Below are 23613 nucleotides of genomic sequence, written 5' to 3'. Positions count from 1 at the left end.
CCCTAAAATGTTACCAGATTGACTTCAGAGTTTTCTGTCTTCAGCCTGTTGCTTTTAAACCTCTGACTCTCCCCTTCCAAATGCAGTAGGTGTAATTTGAGACAGACACTAAGGACCAGTCCACATTCACATCCACACACACACACACTCCACACCGAGGACACATCAAAACTGCGTCTGTAGGGAGCTACTGTACGTTTTCTGATCGTTGCAGTTTTAGGTATACAATGTTATTAATGTTATAGCTACATATGACCCTGGTGATGTTTGATGAGAAATGAATGGAAGATGACGTCAGGTATGAGACCACCTGCAGTGCCTTTCCTTTTTCTCTTGATTTTGGTGCTTACGTTCCTGGTTTGCAAGGGACGATTATTCACAAACCACTGGGCTGTGAGAATAACTGGAGGGCTAGAAAATGCTGACCTGATCGCTGAAAAGTATGGATTTCTGAATATGGGGCAGGTATGTAACTTCAATGCTGTGTATGTTTTCTTTATAAAGCAGGATTTTGCTTCCTGTGGCTTTAAACAATGATCACCAGCTGCTATTGGTTTTGCATTTACATTTACATGTACAGCATTTGGCAGACGCCCATTTGCAGAGTGACTTACAGAAGTGTTTCGTAGTCTCAAAAAAAAAAAAAAGATATCCTTTTGCTAGGAAGAAAAAGAAAAAACTGTGGAGAAGATTGATAATAGTGATAATATGGTTTATTAATCTTTTTCTTTTCTTTGTTTTTTCTAAACTGTTACTGTTTTTGGTCTTGTTATTGTCATGTTTTTCCATTCCATACAATTTGTCCTTCCATTTTGCACATATAGTAATAGTACAAATATATTTTAATCACTTTATCTAATATATTTAATCTTTTTTTTATATTTATAGTTACTTTTATTTAGCACAATTTTCTTAGCGGCCGATCAGGTTTACATTTCACTGCCAGTTGTATGCTGTACATAATGTGACAAATAAAATCTTGAATCTTCACCTCAAATCATTGATTTTGGCCAACAGAATGTCTCAGGCCTACTGAGGTAGCTGGCTTATGTATTCCCTAATAATAAAAAATGCACGCATTCTGTAATATTAATTTATATGTTTCCAAAGAACAATCATTTATCAGAATTGTCATGATTTTTACATGATTTAACTATTCTTTTCATTTGAGACTGCCTCAGTAGGTCACTACCTCCTCTATAATGTATGTGTGCAACCATGCAAGACAAACCCTTAACTCACAATACCTAATAAGCTAGTAAGCTAAGCACTGAAATTTGAATAACTTTGGCTATAGGACCATTTGTTCATATTTTTTATGATGCAGTGTAAATGTTTTTCTACCCTTTCCTTTTACTGTAGTTATTTACATAGCCTCTCACTCTTTTTTTTTTTTTGTAAATTAGAGAAGTCAAAAGAAAGAAAGTTGTGTGTAAATGCAAACCCATCTTAAAAAAAATCCTATCAGATTTATGAAAGTGTCTGTAATGCTGATTTCGTTGCTTTCAGCATAGCTGATTTCCCTTTTGTGACACTCGCAAAACCTAATAAAAGGCAAAGCTCACACGCCTAAATGATGACTTAATGGTGAAAGAATGCTGATTAGCTTGGTATCATCCAATAATACATTTCAGACACTGCAGCATACTAGATACATACACTGTAATAGCCTTTTCTCCTTACCTGATAGGGTGCAAATAGTTTTCCTAATTCAAACTGCTAGTCATAATTGACTTTTGGATTGGTTTCTTTTAATTCTTTAAAATAAATTGATCGTTTTAGCACAATTTTTAATGTGTGTGATTGCAATAACTAGGTAGGATGGACTGAATGGCCAAGCTTTTGTGAACACCTGCTGACAATCGGTCCCATATATGTTCCTTCCACAATATAAGTTCCTTTATTTTGGAAGCTAACACTTTTTTAGAGCCATTGTGTGCTGTTATAGCATGATAATTGTCCTTTAAACAAAGTGAGATGTATGAAGTCAGGGCTTGAAATTCCTAAAGTGAAAGACATCTGGCACAGAGCTTTAAACTCAACCCCACTCAACACTTCTGGGATGAATGCAATGCTGAATATACCCCAGGTTTCATTATTGACCATGAGTGCTTGATCTTACTAAAGTTCTTGCAGCTTAATTAACAAAAAACTAGTGAAATTGTTCTTCCCAGAAGAACAGCACAAAGAAATTCATAGGATTGATGCCAATGTTCAGTGTGTACATATGGGTGTGATGTCTCTTCATGTAATTGTAGGCTAACTTAAAATCCCAAATTCAGTTTTCTGAACACATTTATTTTTCATGAACATCAAATTTTGTGTCTGAATGCAGCTGCAGATGAATAACAAATACTTTTGTTGGTATCTAACTCATTATGTATTATGCAAGGCCCATTATGTAACAGTTACAGGATGTGGCATCTTTGTATTAATCTAGGTTGAGTTATAATTTAGCCTAAGCCAACATAATAGCACTGTGGCCACACGGTATCACAGAGTAAGCATCAACCAATTGGCTTAAGGTCTATTTTCCTCTAGGTCAGGTTGCACCTTGTTGGTAAGTTTATCAGCAGCGTAAGGTGAGCTGCTGATTGACTCAATAGAATACATCAAGCCTAAGTGCATAATTTATACCTGCGCTGGTCACAATGTTGCGGTGGATATGCACAAGCAAGGATTAGATGCACAGACTGGTCCTCTTTTCCTTGTGCTGCTGCAGATCGGGGGTCTGACGGACCACTACCACTTCCTGCACCCAAAAACCATCAAACGTTCCACCATAGCAAGCAGAGGGAAGCATAGCCTCATTGCAATGGAGAGCAAGGTACGCAGATTGTGTGTCTGCCATTACAGAGACGCCAATGAATAGTTTATGGCCAGACAACACCTCCACAGACATGTACCTGGCAAAAAACACACACACAAATACACACCATCCAACGATTATACTAATGCAACCCTTAAAATTGTCAGCCTAAACTGTTCAATTATTCATTTAAAAAAATGTTGTCATGTGTGGCTGCGTCACCGTATGTAATCCTGTACCTCAGATATAATTTCACTGCATTTCTGGTGTTAAAGGTGCACTGGATCCAGCAGCAGAAGCTTCACAGGAGGGTGAAACGAATCAGCAGAAATGAAGAGACCCATTTCAGCAGCTTTAATGACCCAAAATGGGACAGCATGTGGTACATTGTTAGTATTGTTGGCGAAAATATTAGTTCACTGTGGTGCGCACGCATTTCTGATTTGCATTTGTTTCTGTGCATCATTGGTACATACCATTTACTTTTACTTTCACTTTGCCTTAGCCTTTGCTTCAAAACAAGATTTCAGTCAGTTGATCTAAAAAAAAAAAATCACCCACAAACTTGCTTTTTTCACCTTCAAGCTTTTTTTCTTTTATACATTTTTATCTCCGCAAAGAATCGCATTTCAACTTTACCAAATTACCACAGAAGAAATACACATTGGCAAAAAGTGCATGTAGACAATGCTGGGGCTGATTTCTTTCTAGTCCAGGCTGTAGATTCTTTAATTTATTAGGTAATTTTACGTGGTGAAACACCCCTTTGATTGGTGTCTATTGGGTCTGCTTTACTGTTTAATCCATTGATTAATTGGACAGGTGATTGAGAATGAATGAGGTGGACTATTTTGGAATGCCAGCAGAGAAAATCTAAAAAAAAAACCTTCTACAAAAAAACAAGATTGAATTGCACACCTATGCATTTGGTGTTCTTTGGCGTAAACAAGCTTGTTGATATCAAGTTATTTACTACTTAGTATCATAGTATTTTATTAACTAGTATTAGTGTTTGCAATTTTGTTGTTTGTTGTTTTTTTCCAATGCTTTAATGTACATTAATTCTCATTAGCCCTATATTCCAATGTAGCACTGTGATCAGAACTGTCTGACTGACATGAACATTAAAGCTGCATGGAGTCGAGGCTACACTGGGAAAGGAGTTGTGGTCTCCATTTTGGACGATGGTGTCGAGAAGCAAAATCCGGACCTGAAACAAAACTATGTACTCACTCAATATTCTATTGCAGTCACATTTGTTTTTGTATATATTCAGGGTAACTTATGCTATCTTTGTCATTATAAGGATCCACGAGCTAGCTATGATGTCAACGGGAATGATGCTGACCCAACTCCAAGATATGATGCAAAAAACGAAAATAGGTCTGAAAAGATAAAAAAAAGACTCTAGAGATATTCTCCAAAAACTGTGCTAATTCTCTTTATTATTTTCTTCTAGACATGGAACAAGATGTGCTGGAGTGGTAGCTGCAACAGCTAACAATTCAATATGCTCTGTTGGAATTGCCTACAATGCCAGAATTGGTGGTATGCCTTTAAATAACCCTATATATTACGTTCCACCCACATAGCAATTTTTCTCTGGCCCAGCTCCGGCCCACCCAACCAGCTTTTGCTTGGCCCAAATACCGCAATGAATTACGGTCCTAGTGTGGACCAGGTCTGGATTCCAGACAAGGGCCACACATGGGTCATAACTGGCCCAAGTCTCAGCCAAGTTAAATACCCATAACTGGTCCTAAATGACATCTGGCCCATGTCTTGTGAGCCGCCTTAAAAACGGTACCACCTCTGCCAAACCGGGCCATGTTTGGCCCACATGCTGTATGCCAGTGCTGGATAAATGCCAGCTGTGCCAGATGAATGCCAAATCTGGGCCAAATTTGTTTGCTGACTGGGCAGTTAATATTTACAGCCCTAAGCTCTATGATATGTACATTTAGGTGTCCGGATGTTGGACGGTGACATGACGGATATGGTGGAGGCCAAATCCTTGAGCTTGAGGCAGCAGTACATTGACATTTACAGCTCGAGCTGGGGGCCAGAGGATGATGGTGGAACTGTAGATGGGCCTGGACGCCTTGCCAAGCTTGCTTTAGAGAACGGCATACGTAAAGTAAGGTTCTGCTTGTTAAAACTCAATGATGTTTTTTCCAATGATGTTTGATTACCAATACCTTGGCTTGTAGGGCAGGAAAGGTCGTGGTTCTATCTTTGTCTGGGCATCAGGAAATGGTGGAAGAAATCAGGACCATTGCTCCTGTGATGGCTACACAAACAGTATCTACACCATCTCTGTTGGAAGCACCACTCGGAGTGGACGCAAGCCCTGGTATCTGGAGGAGTGTTCCTCTACTTTGGCCTCCACCTACAGTAGCGGGGAAAGCTTAGGGATTGTGAGTGGCTCACTGCATTCACACTGTTTTAGGATGCAAATTTCAGGTTTTAATAAATATATATAGACTAGATGCTGAACTGCTGCTGTATTTATAAAGGCTGTCCCAGTAATCTTACGCACATTTCATAAAAAAAAATTGTTATAAAAAGTTCCTGAGCAGATAGTTGTATTGTTTTACATTTTAGTTTGTTCCAGAGAGTTCTACTAGTTTCTCAAAATTTTCTCTAAAATATTACATGTGTTTTTAATTTGATTGGTTGGCTGTTTTTTTTTAATTAATTAATTTATTTTTAGGTGACAACAGACCTGAAACAGCGATGTACCGAAGAGCACTCTGGCACCTCAGCCTCGGCCCCCATGGCTGCTGGAATCATCGCTTTAACTTTAGAAGCAAAGTAATACACAATTACTGCACCTAAAGAGTATTTTATAAAGTTTGTTCTGTATAAGGAAACTTTCTTCTATAGTACATATTGCATGGTTATATTTTTAATATGAGTTACATGATAAGCTGCATGATTTTGTCAGTGTGCAGACAAAAGATTATGGACACCTGACCTGAAGTTTCATATGTGCTTTTTAAACATTACATTCCACATTTAGTCCCCATTTGCTCTTATAATTCCATCCACTCTTCTGGGAAGATGTTCCACTATATTTTGGAGTGTACTTTGTGCTCATTCAGCCACAAGGGTGTAAGTGAAGTCAGGTTCTGATGTAGCTGAGGTGAGGAGGCCTGGGGTGCAGTCAGTGTTCACATTCATCCCAACGGTATTTAATTGGGTTGAGGTTAAATCTCATTTAAGCTCTACCGCTCCAACCCATGTAAAGCATATCTTTATGGAGCTGGCAGGTTGGAGAAGTGCACATCTGGGTGGAAAATGTTCCCAATTGTCCCAATAACTTTGCTAATATAGGGTATACACAGGTTAAAAATGTATTACCAAATTCTCATGGCTGATTATTTTCCTGTAAGAGCATGCACCATCATTTCTTACTGCATCCCATGTTGTTGAAATTGTTTGTTCTTTGGGATTAGTCAATTTCTGACCTGGAGGGATGTGCAGCACATCATCGTGAAGACATCACGCCGAGGCCACCTGACTGCTCCTGACTGGCACACCAGTGGAGCAGGATATAATGGTAACAATACCATTGTTTCTTAAATCCTAATCCTATTTTATGTTCTGTTTAACTGAGAATGGTTGTGATAGACTCAGAAAAACCATAAAGCTTTGTAGGACAGTAGCTGGACCTGTGCTTATACTGCCTAGCCAAGAGATTTACTACAAATCGCATTATTAGATATTGCATCAATATAGTTATAATGTGTAAATGTATGTACAATACATACAGGACTACTAGAGTCAAACATCTAGTAAATAGTATACTATCTAATGAACAGTGCGCAGATTTGGATGGATTTTACACCTGTTTGATCGGTTTGATGATTAAGCTTTAAAGGCAGATATATAAATTAATAAAAGAAATACTCCTTAATTACTGCATTTATAACAGTAAGCCACCTGTATGGCTTTGGGCTGATGGACGCTGAAGCGATGGTAAAAGAAGCTGAAACATGGCAACAGGTTCCTGCACAACATGTGTGTGATGAGAGCATGGTTAACAAACCCAGGTGAGGTTACATGTCATAATTTTGAAAATATACATAATTGATAATCAACTATTTGACTAACCTACCCTCATTTATTCTCTTCCTCTGCCATGTTTTAGAGTGATTAGTCCAGACCAGGTGTGGCGGTTGGTGCACTCGTCCTCAGGTTGCTCTGGCCAGCCTGGCAGTCATGTGATGTATCTGGAACATGTAATCCTACACATCACCATAACACACCCACATCGTGGAGACCTGTCCATAAACTTAACATCTCCCTCTGGGACCACATCTCAGCTCCTTGCCATCCGGTAAGAGCTGACTGAAATCTTTTTATTTTTATTTTATTGAAATAATTATTACAGTAATATCTGTTTTGAATGATCTTATACACATCCCTGCACTATTGTATTTAATTCTCGAAATTTGACTTAATGCCATAATTGTGACCCTGGACTATGGATTCCCATCAGCCATTGCTCCTCCATGTTTCACGACAGTTTGGACCTGAATCACAGTCTTGAATAATGTGCACTTGCATGAAGGCTTACCAACAAATACATATATTTGCTAGATGGTTATATCCAGAAATTACAATTAGCTAATTTGTTATAATGAGCAGTTGATAGGTAAGGCCCTTACTCAAGGGCCCAGGAGCAGGAAAAGGGGTGCTGGGATTTGAATTTACTACCTTTCACTTCATTAAAAAGTCCAAATTCCTACCACCTTCTCATTAAAATAGGACAATACACATCCTTTTCTCACATTTGTCTTTCCATGGTTGCCGTTATTGTTTGTAAAGGTAACTTGTCTCATGTACATTACAGCACAGTGATATTCTTTCTTCACATATCCAAGCGATGTTTGGAAGCTGGGGTCAGAGCACAGGGTCAGCCATGATACAGCGCCCCTGGTGTACAGAGGGTTAAAAGCGCTGCTTAAAGGCCCAAGAGTGGTAGCTTGGCCATACTGGAGCTTGAATCTCTGACCTTCTGATCAGTAACCCACTGAGCTTCCCTTCCCTAGTTGCTTTCCCAAGTTCCACTTGCATAATTTAGTGACACTTAAGTTGTTTTAATTGTAATTCTTTATCGTTTCTATAGCAACAGCCTCTACAGCGTAATTACTGAATCTTTCTCATAAGCAAATTCTGTGTATGTTGTTTTTGCACAGTCCCAATGACCACTCCAGTGACGCCTTTACGAAATGGCAGTTCATGACCACGCACTGCTGGGGTGAGACAGCAGCTGGAGACTGGATCATAGAAATCAGAGACACTCCATCCTTGAGGAGGAACCCCCAAATCCATGGTGCTCAATATCAGTTTGCAATATCACACCAATAGAAAAAAATGTTTTGTCAAGAATTTGAGTAACTGAAGATGTTACAGGAAAACATGAGGTTTTCTTTTTCATGGTGTCTAGGAAAACTTGTAGAATGCAGCCTGGTGCTTTATGGCACCTCTGAGCATCCGTACAAGCGACATGAACACTCTCGGTCAGCTGAGATGTCCAACGATGAGGACACTGATGAATATAATAGTGCGTTTTACTTTATTCACTTTAACAAGCTGTTTTATATACAGTATATATCATATTTTGACAGCTACTTTATCTCTCTGTTTCTTCTGTCTATATGTGGAAGGCTCTTGTGATCCAGAATGTTCTCAGGACGGCTGTGATGGACCAGGTCCACATCAGTGTGTTTCCTGCCTGCACTATTTCTTAAAGTTCAAGAATGGCACAAGGTGCATCATTCATTTCTGTCATATCACAGATTCCTCAAAAGAGTTAACTTTTTTAATTATATCCTAAGACTGACGGTAAATCCTTGTGCAGGATGTGCATGTCCCAGTGTCCACAGGGCTACTGGGGGGACAAGAAGCGGTGCAAGAAGTGCTACTCGACCTGCTTAACTTGTACAGGGAGCCGTGGTGATCAGTGTTCCTCCTGTATGCCTGGCTACCATCTAGACCAAGAAACAAAGAGCTGTGTGACCAGCTGCGGAGACGGATATTTCCTTGATCACGGCAAGTGGGAAGCAGAAAATAAGGATTTCTGGAAAGAATAATAAATAAAGTTTAGAAGTTACACCTACGTCCAATTCAATTAGTTTTCATTTTTATAGCGTTTTTTAACAATCAACATTGTCTCAAAGCAGCTTCACAGAAATAAAGTGGTAATGAAGTTTGTATGAAAGAGTGCAGAAGTTTAGTGCTAGTTTGTTCCTCATAATTGTAAGTTTATCCCTAATAATCGACCAAGTAGCAACAGTGGAAAAACAACCCGAGAGAAAACCTTGAGAGGATTCAGAAAAGGAAACCCATCTTCATCTGTTTGGCACAGAAGGTCCATTCATTGTGTGCAAATTATTGCCTCATATTTCTATTAAATAATTAATACTAAGTCAGAAGAATTTATATAAAATCTCAAGCTAAAATCTCAGCACCTTCTTTGGCATTTACTAGCCAACAATAAATCATCTGAGGGTTTTGGGGGGGTTTTTTGTTGTTGAAGGAGGTAGTTTTTTGTTGTTTTTAAAGTATGTGATAACTTACGCTTGTCTCATTTATACAACCAAACAGTTGAGGGTTAAGGGTCTTGCTCAACATCTTAACATCATCAACATCTCAACCAATGAGCTACCACTTCCCAATCTTTAAACAATTAAGAATTGTGTGTTTTATATGAATACTTTCAGTAAAACAATTTCCCTATTAATAAAGTATTCTGATGTATTCCCATTACAGAAGAGAACTTGTGTGGGAAATGCAGTGAGAATTGTGGGAAATGTACATCATTCAGCATCTGCACTGAATGCCCCGAAGGCTCGAGGTACAGCAATTCTTTTAATGATACTTTTCATTTATTAAAGATGTAAAACCTTTGTAGACTGTACATGGTCAATCATACAGTGTACTCTATGGGTCTCCAACCCGGGGTCTGTGACGGTACTGCAGGGGGTCCGCTAATTAATGTTTTTAAATATTATAATCATTGAATTAAAGTTCTCTTGAAATTAAAGTAAATTCAATGTATAACAGTCTACCTGATAGTAAAAGGAAAACGTATTGAACCTCAAATCTATTAAAATAAAAGACAACTGTGAACAACTTAATAAATTCTAATGTTTGTTATGATGTATAAATCTTTTTAAATATTTTAAAATATATGATATATATATATATATATAATATACAGACAGTTTGGACAGTTTTTTCAAGGGAACCATATTTAAAAAAAAATTTAAAGAACGCTTACAATTTTTTAACAACCCCCGTGCCCTACCATTCAAGCACACTAGCAGACATAAGGATTTTTCCCCCAGGTTTCACTTTTTTTCCTAAAACTGATGAACAAATAATATCAGCACATTTCAATCTGTTAATGTAAATATCAAACAAATCTTTCCATTTCACTTATTTCCTTACAAATGTGTAACAACATGCAAGTATTCACAAGGACAGACTTTCTTTCCAGGCTCTGCTTTATAATTGATAAACTAACAAAAGTATCAAAATTAAAATCTATTAACATATGTCATTTAATCCAAGAATTAATCTTTTATAGTATTTTTGTATTTTAAAAACAAAAAACATACATCAGTTAAAACACAACAACTTTTTATACACAACGATAATTATTTATCGTGCTGTTTAATTGTTTATTGTGTTGTTATAAATTAAATAAATTAATAAAAAAATCAAGAGAGCGCTTGGCGACCCCTCAAAAATCTTTAGCGACCCCTAGTGGTGGAAAACCGTTGGCCTGAGGGGTCCTTGACCTAAAAATCATTGAAGACCCCTTGTGTACTCAATTGGATATTTCATTATTTCTCATAGCCTGGTAGGAAACAGATGCCAGAAGAGCTGTGAGACTGGAACCTACTATCAACAACAGAGGGATTCCTGTGAACCGTGTCACTTGGCCTGTGCCACCTGCTCAGGTACTGACCAAAAGATATCTTTTAAGCATTACAAGGCGTTTTTAACATAGATGTGCTGCTATCTGTAGGATTCTACAATGTATAAATGCTGCTTACAGTACCTCAGGAAGGTTAAAGGACAAAGCTATATATATTATTACTTCTTTTGAATGCCCACAGTGTCAACAGACTCACAGGACAAAGTAGAGATTCTAGTACTTGTAACATTCAGGCAAAAACCAACACATTAGTAATTATGGTGTTTTGCTTTATCAAATCAGAAGTATGACATCTTTGTGTATGATTTTCGCTTTATTACTTGTTAAAACTTTGTTACTAACATTTTATTTATATTTTTTTTCACAATAATAAAGATTTTTTTTTTTAGCTACAAATGATCTTCTGTACATGAAACATAACATAGTAAAGAAACAGGTAACAAAATACTGACAGGACAAAGCTGAGACAGGGGTATAATTTATACAGAAACAATCTCAAGGGAATGGTGTGAATCACCATGAGATCTATATGATGAAGGAAATTATAATATAAACTTTCTTTCGGCTTCTCCCGTTAGGGGTCGCCACAGCGGACCATCCGCATGTTTGATTTGGCACATGTTTTTACGCTGGAGGCCCTTCCTAACGCAACCCTCCCCATTTATCTGGGCTTGGGATCGGCACTAAGGCTTGTGCAACCCTAATGGCTGGGGTTGGTTCCCTGACCGGGGATCGAACCCGGGCCGCAGCGGTGAGAGAGCCGCATCCTAACCACTAGACCACCAGGGAAAAGAAGAAAATTATAAAGTGTATTATTATTAATTGTAGTAATAGTACAACTAATAGGTAATTTTGAATTTGATGGGTACATCAGGTCTCAAAAATGTTGGGACAGGGCCATGTTTACCACTCTGTAGCATCGCATGTTCTGTCCGTATACATCTGCGAACTGAGGAGACCAGTTGCTGAAGATTTGGGAGATGAAGGTTGTCCAATATATATGTCTGATACAGGATTCTAGCTGCTCAACAGTTCTGGGTGTTCTTTGTTGTATTTTTTTGTTTCATCATGGCTGTTTCATTTGCTTTCATCATGGCTATTCATGGTGTTTTTTCTATTGTGAATTCCGAACTGCATTCTGTTTTATTTACATTTTACACAGTGTCCCAACTCATTTCAGATGTGTGTGTGTGTTTGTGTGTGTTTGTGTGTGTGTGGGTGTGTGATTATGTTCAGCTGCAGGTTTTGACTCATGCACTCGCTGTGCTGATGGGTATGTGATGGAGGAATGGAAGTGTGTGCTTTCTTGCAGTCAGGGTTTTATCTCGCACAAACCCCTTCTGACCTCACAGGACAAACTCAGGGTTATTGCAGGAGGTATGTGTGTTTCTGCCATTTTCAATGTGTTAGAATTCATTTCCTGGTTATTATAAGTGATTCATTTGCTCATGTTATGTCTACTTATTGCTTTTTAAGCTCTTGTCTAAAAGTTCCTATTGTACTTTTTCATTAATCTTATTTTCTGTCTTTATTATCTCCTTGTTATCCACACCACCACGCTGTGGGTCTGCTGTATGTGCTGGTATTTGCTGATGTATGGCAATGTGTGTTGATGTGTGCTGCTCCTAATCAGGTGTGATGTGAGCTGTCTAGCCTGTATAGGACCAGGCAAAAGGAACTGTAGTGAGTGTGTGGAGGGGCTCACGCTGCAGGATGGAGTGTGTGTGCTAACTCATAACTGTGCTGATGGTGAGTCACGCGTTTTAATGTAGCAAATGCTTTACCATAGGAGTGATCACCAGGGGGTATTTTGTGTGTATGTGTGTGCTTGTTCCAGGAGAGTACCAGGATGCCAATGGGATTTGCCATGCATGTGACAGCACATGTATCAAGTGTAAAGGGCCAAAGAACAATGACTGCGTCTGGTGTGCATCGCCCCGGTAAGGGTTTGATATTGACATTTCTAATTCTGTCATGAAAGTTGTTCTTCTTTGACAGGAAAATGGCTTTGTATTTAAAGTGTGCAAATGAAGCAGCTACCAATGCGATGCCCCCCCATTACAATGCAGTGCGATCAGATTCCAGAACAATGTGATTCAATGCAATACGGTGCAATGGAAATAAATATGATGCTATGCAATTTATTATGGTACAGATAGATCACTTTTATTTTTGTGGGTTTAGACAGACAGCAAATACAAACAATTACTCAAGTGTCTTCTGACTTCTAACAAATGGAATAAAAACCTGTCCGGATGCAGCTCTACCTCTGCCATGTTAATCTACATTCTATGTGGCTCTCAGAACACCTCCTTATTGTTGTGATACGTCATATTCACGTAGCAGCAGTGGTGCTGAGAGAACACGCTTGAAAAACAGTTTAGCGAGGAGAAATCAATCTATCTATAAAATATTGGTCACTTTCTAAATAATAAAGGTGTAATTATATATTGTATTATATATCAGCAAATATTACACATAATTACACTTTTTAAAAACGATTCATCACATTGTTAACTCTTGTGCCGCTGCACCGATGCGAATCTCTATATCTTTATGTGTAGATTTATGTTAAGCTTTTACAAATGTTTGTTGTCTCAGCTTGTTGGATGAGGGTCTATGTGTGACACGCTGCTCGGAGGGTAAATACCCGTCAAGTGGACAGTGCCTTGTGTGTGACCACACCTGTGCTCAGTGTGTGGATGCTGGCCCATCAGACTGCACCAGCTGTAACAAAGGTGAGCAGCTACTACCAGTAAATAAAAAAACGCACAAAGACACATTTTTCTGTGTATTTTGTATCCGAATGCTAATTTTATGCTTTAAATACACAGTTTGAACACTTTATTAGGTACATTTAAGTTATAATTATACATGCCACTCCTTGATGTCACTCTGTCTGTGTCTGTATCAATGTTCAATCTTGACAATTTAAAATGGAAGCCCTTGAATCGCTGCTGAATGTGCATGTCTGTGTTATTTTAACTTCTAGACAGGTTTGGTCAGGACCGGTTCCTGTACAATGGGGAGTGTGTGACTGCATGTCCTGTGGCTTACTTCCACACTTCAGTGAAAACGTGTGAGCCGTGTCCAGAACACTGCAGCCTCTGCTCCTCCGCTACACACTGCCTAAAGTGCGACAGTTCCTACTACCTCAGCCAAGGAACATGCACTGCCCTCGAATGTGGGGAGGGTCGGTCTGCTTACTTTACATACAGCTTTTATAAGTATTCCATTTGTTATCATGTTATAATGTGATGTGTGTGTGTGTCTGTGTAGGCGAGGTTGAGGACCCTGATTACGATGACTGTATGGCTTGTGAAGAAGGATGCAAGAAGTGTGTGCTCTGTAAGTTCTGAACTCTGGGTCATGTTATTATTATTACTATTATTACTGAATTTTATTTATCTGTGATCTGATCTCATGTATTACAGACAATCCCAAGCACTGTCTATCCTGCTCTGATGGCTATTACAAGTAAGAGCAACTTACATTTAACAATGATTTACACATGATCAGATTTTTTTTCAGAAATTGTTGATATCATGAAGTCGTCTGTAAGGGCACTTTTATTTACCAGCTTTGGAAGTAGTCTCCAGTGTCAGTCCAAATTATAGCTGCAAGAAGAGACGGAATTATGGCCATTTTAATTTATTTAATTAACTCATTGATTTCAAATGAGGTTGGTGAGGGTTTATAACTATTTTATGTAGCTCAGTGGTTAAGGCTCTGGGTTACTGATCAGAAAGTTAGGGATTCAAACCCCAGCACTGCCTAGATGTCACTATTGGGCCTTTGAGCAAGGCTCTAAACCCTCTCTCCATCATGGCTGACCCTATGCTCTAAACCCAGTCTCCTAATCAGCTGGGATATGTGAAAAAATTAATTTCACTGCATCTGCCTAATGCCATAAATGTAAATGTGTGATTATAAAAAAATTGTTGAGTCTTAAACAGTACAGCATTTGAGTTAGCATCCAAGTGTTCATTGTGTATGTGTGTGATCTGTAGGTATGAGGAAGGCTGCTATAAGCAGTGTCCCGCCAAGACCTACACAGTGGAGGACACAATGACCTGTGTGGCCTGTGAGCATGACTGTGTCAAGTGTGAGGAAGACGAGTGCAATTGGTGTGAGGCGGACTTCTTTTTATATGGTAAAGGATAGCGATACATATGCAACTCCTTCATACCATAAGTCAGCATATTATTCAGTAAAGGAGTCACATTAATAGTAAAGGTATTGTTTATGGCCATAAACAGCCAGTAAATAATTTCAGGGAGAGATGAGGAAATATTAACCCTGTTTCGGACCATAGCCCGATAGAATGTGATTAAACATTATTTGGAAATAAATAAATAAAAATAATGATAAATAAATCATGGTGCCTCTTTTCTCAATCACCTTAATTCAGAACTACAGTAATATTCCTGAAGTTAAAGGTTCCTTTTTGGTTTTCTACAGAGGGAAAGTGTGTACGTAAGTGTCCAGATGGATTTTATGAAGACGAGGATGATCAGGAGTGTCTGGAGTGTTATACAGGCTGCAAGACTTGCGCTGGACCAGAGGAGGACGAGTGCATTCAATGCCATGATGGCATGGTACTGGTGAACGGAGAGTGTGAAGAAGAAGAGGAGAAATGTCCTGATAAAACCTACCGTACCGGTAAGCCACGTATAGTTATCTTACCACATTATCTTGGTCCTAATAATCATATATGACCAACTCATCAAATATTTGTCTAACAGACAAGAATAAATGCCCAGGGATTTTTTTTTTTTCTAAAAATGTTCTGTCATTCAGATAACGGAAAATGTGAGGCGTGCCATCCCACATGTGAAGTGTGCTGGGGTCGACTGAAGAATCAGTGCACCACCTGCATCGCAGGTCGGATATTTATCTTTAAAAAATTGTAAACTTTCTCCATCTCTATTATCATACTCCAGCATTTACTTCAAGTACCACACACCAGAATTCACACACATTTTTACTCACATAGGAAAGGATCGAATATTTAGTGAAACAATTATGAGACATCAAGGAACAAATAAACATTTGGAATGTGCGATCTGTGGTATCTGAGAGACAATCAATGCTTACAATCACTACATTATAATCTCTATAAACATACATTGCATTATCAGCTTCTTTTCTACTTCCAGTTTCTATTTTCTTAAAATTTGTAACTAAATAAGACAAAGAGAACCCCAAAAAAACACTTTAGTGAAGAATTGTTCAATAGGGTTAATATAGACCTCTATAGTTGGCCACTCAAGATCTTCCACTCTAATGCATGTAAACTATATCTTCATGGAGATGGCTTTGTGTACAGGTTTAACCTTCAGACACGCACCTGGTCCTTCATATCTAAACAGGAAAAATTACACCCTGTCCCTGTCTGTTTACAATATTTCAGCATATTTAAGATGTGTGTGTGTTTCAGGACGCTATATGAATACTGAGCAGCAGTGTGTGACGCGGTGTCCGGCTGGCAGCTTTGGCAATAAGGAAAGCTGGCAGTGTGAGGCATGTCTTCAGGGTTGTGCACAATGCCAGGAAATGCAACGCTGCACTCGCTGCTTGTCTACTCACAAGAGCGTCCTCTACCTGCAGAACGGACAGTGCGTTCGCCAGTGCTCCAGGTTAAAATAATCTTTTTTATTATTATTGGGACCATATATTAAAAAAATAGACATACAATTTGCGGTTGTCTGGCCTACATCTTGTATCACTACAATTATATACAAAATGGACGTTAATTTATGTATAATTAATGCATATATGCAAATCAAATGTACGTATGTGTGTTCTGTTGTTACAGGGGTTTCTTTCCTACAGGAGCGCTGTGTAAGAGCTGTGCACCAGGTTGCGCATCGTGTGAGGAAAATGCCTCAAACTGTCTTAGCTGTCAGCAGCCGTTGGTGCTTCACAAACAGCAGTGTGTAAAAGAGTGTCCTGAGGCACACTCACTTCAGGAGAGTGAGTGTACGCCCTGTCCAGACGGGTGTCTGGAGTGCACTGAGGAAGGCCAGTGTACAAGTAAGGAAGAGATACACAAAATAATGCTATATTTCTGTTATTCAGATTAAAGTTCCTGTCAGGATGTTCACAATTGTACTATGGTAAATAGTTTAGAAGGAAGGATATACTTCCATGCATTCTAAGTCTTACTTTCTGTTAAGTCTGATAAAGGAAGTGATAATGTATGTGAAAACTTTTCCAGTATCATGTAAGTATATGCAGATAAAATGTATAACATGCCATTGTTTCACCAGTTAAAAATGTTATCATTTGCACCTTAGGACAGGTATTTAAAAAGTAATAATTCTAATAATTAATGCACTATTACATTATTGTTATTGTTACTACTAGTGTTATTTTTATTGCAATTAATTTTGTATAACAAGACATTCTAACATGTTGCATTCCTGAAAAATATCAGGTTTTTATACATATATACCATACATTAAAGATACATTGAGTATGAAGCAGCTACCAATTCGATGTGATTCACCCCCTTTTACAATGCAATGTGATCCGATTTCGATTTGATTCAACACAATGCGATTCGTGATATTCATATTCATGTAGCAGCAGTGGTGCTGAGAAAAAAAACATTTTAGTGAGATGAAATGAATATACATATAAAATAGTGGTCTCAAATTATTGAGTTTATTGTTCACTTTCTAAATATTAAAATAATAGCTACTAATAATCTACCAATAAATAAATATATATTAAAAAAATTTAATTGATTTTTTCTCTTTTTTCTGTCTACCTCCAGAGTGTAAGGAGAACTATCTGCATGAGGCAGCATGTGTGTCTGCATGTCCTGAAGGGTTTTATGGGGACATGGAAGGTGTGTGTGCGCACTGTCACTCAGACTGTAGGCTTTGTCACGGGCCGGATTCTACTGACTGCGACTCCTGCACCGATCTTGACAGCACACTGAAAAGTGGGATGTGTGTGTCTGCCTGCCCCTCACAAACATACAGAGACGACAGGTCCGGGGAGTGTATGGGTGAGTGAATACAAAGAAACAATGACTATATCCAGTTTTAGTAACATTTACTGTTGTCAAACATGAAAAAAAGCACATTTATTAATTTTGTCAACTAGAAGAATTATAAAGAGTTCCAGCCTGTCATATTATCAAGATATTGTATAGACTTCTTTATGTTGAAGACTTTTCAGTGCCAAAAAAACATATATCTTTACCTCTGATACTGGACACTGCTTCCCAAAATGCTAAATAGCTAAGTAGCTGAAAGCTTCACCAACTGTATTAGTCCTTGTGTAGAAAGTCTGCAGGAATGAAAACCTTGCAGCCAGAACTCTTGTCAAAGCTGTTCAAAAACGAACAACATCTTTTGACCAATCAGAATCGAGTATTAAGTAACATCTACTGACACACCACTCAAAGGTATACAAAGGCATGTATTGCAGATTACAGGTAGTCCCTGATTTACAATGGTTCGACGTGCAATTTTTTAATGACAGTGATACGATAAAATTGTAAAAGTATTTCAATTTTCCTGCGGCAGGCAAACATAGCAGCTTATGCTACTCCCTCACACTTGCGAACCAGCACTCGTCCACGTGTAAATTGCTCCGTTTTGCTGAATTATGTACTGTAATTTGTTAATAATAATACAACCCTATACTGATCACCATTCTTTATGACTCCTGGATAGGCTAGACCACGTCTTGACTAAGGATATTTTCAAGTTATGATAGGGTCATCAGAACGCATCTCCAGTCAGGAAAGTCATTGGTTTATCATTGACCATTTTTGTAATTACTTGGTATTCATTATTTTGATTCCAGTGTGTGACAGCACGTGTCAGACCTGCTCAGGGCCACTGGATACGGACTGCATCAGCTGCCGTGAGGGCCTGCGAACGGACCTACATGGACGCTGTGCCACGCCCACCATCTGCCCCTCACACCACTATAGTGACCGCAGTGGCGTGTGCCACCTGTGTCACAAACACTGCCATCAGTGCTCCGGCCCGGACCACAGCCAGTGCCTCAGCTGCTACCCGAACCATTATTTGCTGAGTGAGTCAGAGGGGGGCAAAAATTTAACCACACTTTTGGAAATGGTTACATTTACATTTAGAGCATTTGGCAGATGCCCTTATCAAGAGCAACTTACGTTTATTTCATTTATACAACTGAGCAGCTAAGGTGTTAAGGGCCTTGCTCAGGGGTCCAGGAGGTGTGGCTTGGATTTGAACTCACAACCATTGAATCCAAAGTCCAATGCCTTAACCACTTAAAAAACTGTCATGTTGGACTGATCTGAATTTCATTTGTCCTCTATGCTGAAAGACAGCTTGTGTTTGGTATCTGCAGATGGTTCTTGCGTAAACGAGTGTCCCACAGGTTTCTTTAATGGAGAGACCCAGAGATGTGAGCCGTGCCATCCTAACTGTTTAAGCTGTACAGGGCGTCACAGCCACGAGTGCCTGGGCTGCAGAGCTCATCTGTATCGAGAAGGCAAGAGTGTGTAGAGACTTGCAGGCCTGGGTAAGTGCGCACTCACACACACACTCACACACACACACACACACACACACACACACACACACACACACCGTGTGTATTTAAAATTATTTGATAATATTTTACTAAGTTCATTATTACTTAATGATCACACATTTGTCGCAAAGAAACAAACCCACACACACTGAAACACACACCCATCTCCTTGTCTGCTGAAGTTATTACGCAGATGAAGAGTCAAGAGCATGTGAGCCGTGTGAGCCGAGCTGTGCAGAGTGTACACAAGCCGAGCGGTGCGTGAGCTGCAGGGAAGGGCTGCTGTTTGTGAATAAGCAAGGCTGGTGTGTGTCCTCCTGTCCGTCTCAACACTACCATGACACAATCCAGAGCACCTGTGAGCTGTGCCATGCCACCTGCAGGACATGCACAGGTAACGAGATGTCTCTTAGTGAATAAGGAAGAGTCAGTTATGTTGAAAAAATAAAACAGTCAGAAGGGGATAAGTAGCAACTGGTGTATTTCATTTATGTATCGCTATCCTTTATATAGTTTTTGGCACCTTAGGCTAAATTCCTATTATCACCCCCCCTCCCAAATGGATCCACCCCCACACCATACAAACTATTCACAAACTCCCATAAAAAAAGTTAAACACCTTTAATAATTTTTGCAAAATTGCCTGAATTCAAGAATGTAAACATATAATTTATATTAAGCTTCAGCAAAAAAAAACAGGTACAGTAAATAATATAAATGGTGGAGGGCAGCTCACTGGCGCCCCCTAGCTGATTGCACCCTAGGTGCCCACCTAGTTTGCATATGCCTAAAAACGGTGCAGCCCCCAAGACACATAAAAGCAACCAAGTGCATTTTTTTACTTTGAGCTTGATAATGATAATGTGTTGGGTTGAAGAAATAGTGAAGATGACAACAAGTGCTGTCTTTTAAAAGTTTTGCCTAAAACAATCTTTTCAAAAAATAAAAAATACAGGATAAGTGTTTAGCTTTTGAGGCTGAGGCATTCTATAGAGGCAGGGATTATATTTTTCAACAAAATATCAACAAAACTGCTAAGAACAGATCCTTAAGATAAACCCAAATTTGAATGTATTATACGGCAAGTAGGTTTTAATTTTCTGGTTTATTTTGATCAATTTTGTTTGTCAAACAAATTGCATCTTCTATCTGATATTTGGCAGGTAAAGGAGTAAACGACTGCAGTTCATGTCATCCAGGAGACTCCCTCTCAGAGGGTACCTGTGACTCGCTCTGTGCCTTGGGAGAGTACTACACATCTGAGGTACCAATCTGGAGATATAGCAGTTAATATGATCAAACTAACTCAATGTACAGTAATACATACAAAATGTCTCACGGTAAAATAGATGCGTAAAGAATCTCACGTTAGCGCACATACAGTGCCATAGAGGGTTCTCTTTTGTGCTTTCTGTGCAGTTTAAGTCTAAATCGTGGCCTCTAAAATAGTTAAAAATGCTACCTGGAAAGGATAGCAATACGTTTTTTTACAGAGACACAAAAGAAGATATTAGGAGGATATTATATATTTTTTTATATACAGGATCTGATTCAAAACTACCAAATAATTCGAAATTTTGAGGACCTTTTATGCATGTTCTTTAGTACAATACTGCATTAAAAAATACTTGTGTATTTGGTGGTGGTTCACAAATTAACGGAAAAACCAACACCAAGCATCTGAAGATCAGAACAGCTTTAATGCATCTTGCATTTTGCAAGTTTCTGGAAATGTGCTGAGAGGAAAAAAATAAAAGTTACTTCAAAAAAATATCCCATCAGCTGATGTGTTCATCATAGTAGCATTTGGTTAGGCAGATGCAAAAGCAGAACAAATGATGAGCAGAATAAAGGAAGATTGAAAGCTTTTAGCATGGTATAAAGGTAACTAAAAATAACTGTACTGATTTATATCAATGCTTCACTGTCAGTGTTGGTGTCGGTGACAAAAATAAACGTCCCCTACAGCATTTCAGAGCTCCTGTTTTACCTTTAATTTGTCATACGTCTGTATATTCTACTGTTATCTATGATTTTGGACTTTTGCGCCTCTGAGACTTTTTGATTATGCAAAAATAAAGGTGTATTTTTTCCCCAATTCTTTCTTTTCCAGGTGGAGGAGTATTATAATTGTAAACCCTGTGACCAGTCATGTTTAGCGTGTCAGGGACCTGGTCAGTACAACTGCACCGCCTGCCACTCACAGTTCATCCTAGCCACTGGTGGGCGATGTCTGCCTTGCTGTAGGAACGAGGATGCTGGCGAGAAAGTCACCACGGCAGAGCAAGAGGAGTGCTGTAACTGTACACAGACCAGGGGTATATTTATTACTGATAAATCTAACCAATATAAAGCCATGTCTCATATAAGAGCCCATATTCTAACAGCAAATTAGAAACCCGAGCCTGGTTATTATTAGTGTAAACTGCATTTCTAACCCTAACCCTAGTAAAGGGCAGGAGCACATTCATTGGTTCAAATTGCCAGTGGGTGGAGCTCATTTTCCAAACATTAATAATCTCCTAGCTAATAGGTTCCCTGGTGGTCTAGTGGTTAGGATGCGGCACTCTTACCACTGCGGCCCGGGTTCGATCTCCGGTTAGGGAACCAACCCCAGCCACTTTCAGTTTATTTTTCTTAAATACCTACCAAGTTAACTGATTGGTCAGGATCCAAAGGTTCTTGCTGTTGATTAAAAGGTCACTATAAGGTTGTTACTAGGCTTTTTTTAGTAAACAAGCCTCTTTAGTAAACAAGCCTCTTTACCTACAACCAGACTGTTTTCTCTTCTTTAAGGTGAGTGCGTCCTGAGCACAAACTTTGCCTTCCGCAACCATCAGGAACTGGAGCATTCAGGCAACTTGTTCATCTTCATCACCACCTCCATCCTGCTACTGCTGGGCCTTGGTGCTGTAGTCGTCCTCATAGCTCGCTCGTTCTCCAAACGCCCCAAGCCTGAAACTCCTGTTCCCCGTGGTTATGAAAAACTAGGTAACAACTCTGGACGGGATATTTTCCGTGGTGGTACGACATCGTCCTCATCAATGTCGTCCAAGCAGGCAGGAGGGTCCGGTTACGGGTATTTACACGAGGAGCAGCTGGTGGACCTGCGTGACAGGCAGACGAACCAAAACGACGATGATGAGGATGACGATGATGAAGATATCGTGTACATGGGGCAGGATGGTACAGTGTATCGCAAGTTCCGATACGGGCAAATGGCTTCGGATCAGGACGATCAGCTAGAGTATGATGAGTTATAGAATTATACCTTCAAATAATCAATAGCAAAAAGAGATGAAATAAAACGCTACAGGAGATGGATCGATGGATCTGTTTAACAAAGACAATAAAACAAGTTACTGTTTACTGGATAGAAGTTACTGGATTAGTTGAGTAGTGGTTGAACGTGTAGTTTGAAATGATTATGAGATAATGTATTTTATTTATATGTCTAAACAAATTGGCCTAAATCAGGTAACGATGAGCTTGCACAGTTTGCAACAATTTGGCAAAAGTTACCATGTAATTAATTCTCCCTAATCTGCAATGAGTTCAGTTTACATTTGAATGATCTGAAAAATATCCAGTTTCACCCCATTTAAACGTTACTTTGTGGATGTTGCCATTTTCTCGGTAGGTCCTTTGCCTTCGTTTGCTGTCACGGTTTTTGTTGTGGACGTGTTATTGTGGTCATATTCTCAGTTTAATACTAATGTAATGACATGTTGAAATAAAACATAAGAACACACCAAAAGGAACAACATTTGCCTTTGTATGGAAGTCCATAAAAAAAAAAAATTGCGCCTAATTGCTTTATTTCTCCCAAATCCGAATATGTCTCACAATTGAAACGATGGATAAAATCATAGAGGACTATTTTAGGCATGGTTTCACCAACTTCTCTGTCCTGTACCTGGACTGAGCGGACGCAGCCATTGTAGCCTTAGCTCCTGCCTGCTACAGTGTGTACATGCGTTGCACTGTAACATTAAAGTGATATCTCAATTGTAAGAATTTAAAAAAAGGAACTGGGAGGAAAAAGTCAGTATTGCGAGAATAAAGTTGGATTTGCGGGCAGTAATGTAATTAGGCAAACTATTTTTTTTATGTGGTGGAGATGGGCTTTCATACCTTTTCCCTTTATAACTACCTCTTACATGTTGTCTGAACAGCTATTTAGTCCTCTCTGTTCTACAAATTTGACAAATATTACAAAATGAAATAAGAAAAAAGTCTTCATAATTAGATTAGAGGTAAATTTATTGTAGTCTCCATTTTTTTTTACAAGGCCTCTGGGTCTATCATT

At 38.9% G+C, this 23613-nt stretch overlaps 1 protein-coding gene across 1 annotated transcript; it reads left to right on the top strand.

Annotated features, from left to right (window-relative positions):
- Nucleotides 1-171: 171 nt before the first annotated feature.
- pcsk5a (proprotein convertase subtilisin/kexin type 5a) lies at nucleotides 172-23343 on the top strand. The gene is given in 39 exon segments (XM_046838485.1): nucleotides 172-465; nucleotides 2723-2827; nucleotides 3085-3198; nucleotides 3900-4034; nucleotides 4116-4192; nucleotides 4269-4357; nucleotides 4774-4946; nucleotides 5020-5226; nucleotides 5523-5623; nucleotides 6268-6371; nucleotides 6747-6864; nucleotides 6963-7151; nucleotides 8014-8150; nucleotides 8265-8381; nucleotides 8485-8587; nucleotides 8679-8869; nucleotides 9590-9674; nucleotides 10682-10785; nucleotides 12000-12074; nucleotides 12077-12140; nucleotides 12397-12512; nucleotides 12601-12703; nucleotides 13365-13501; nucleotides 13756-13956; nucleotides 14043-14111; nucleotides 14198-14240; nucleotides 14774-14916; nucleotides 15225-15425; nucleotides 15564-15647; nucleotides 16204-16402; nucleotides 16582-16799; nucleotides 17545-17781; nucleotides 18588-18821; nucleotides 19119-19259; nucleotides 19262-19292; nucleotides 19487-19698; nucleotides 20468-20568; nucleotides 21418-21622; nucleotides 22101-23343. Coding segments are annotated over 39 exon segments (5625 nt in total). The 5' UTR covers nucleotides 172-270; the 3' UTR covers nucleotides 22568-23343.
- The last annotated feature ends 270 nt before the right edge of the window (nucleotides 23344-23613 follow it).

This window comes from Silurus meridionalis, chromosome 25, assembly GCF_014805685.1.
Source record: "Silurus meridionalis isolate SWU-2019-XX chromosome 25, ASM1480568v1, whole genome shotgun sequence".
Lineage (NCBI taxonomy): Eukaryota > Metazoa > Chordata > Actinopteri > Siluriformes > Siluridae > Silurus > Silurus meridionalis.
Note: the sequence above shows the minus strand (reverse complement) of the source record. Positions and strands in the feature narration are given on the sequence as shown.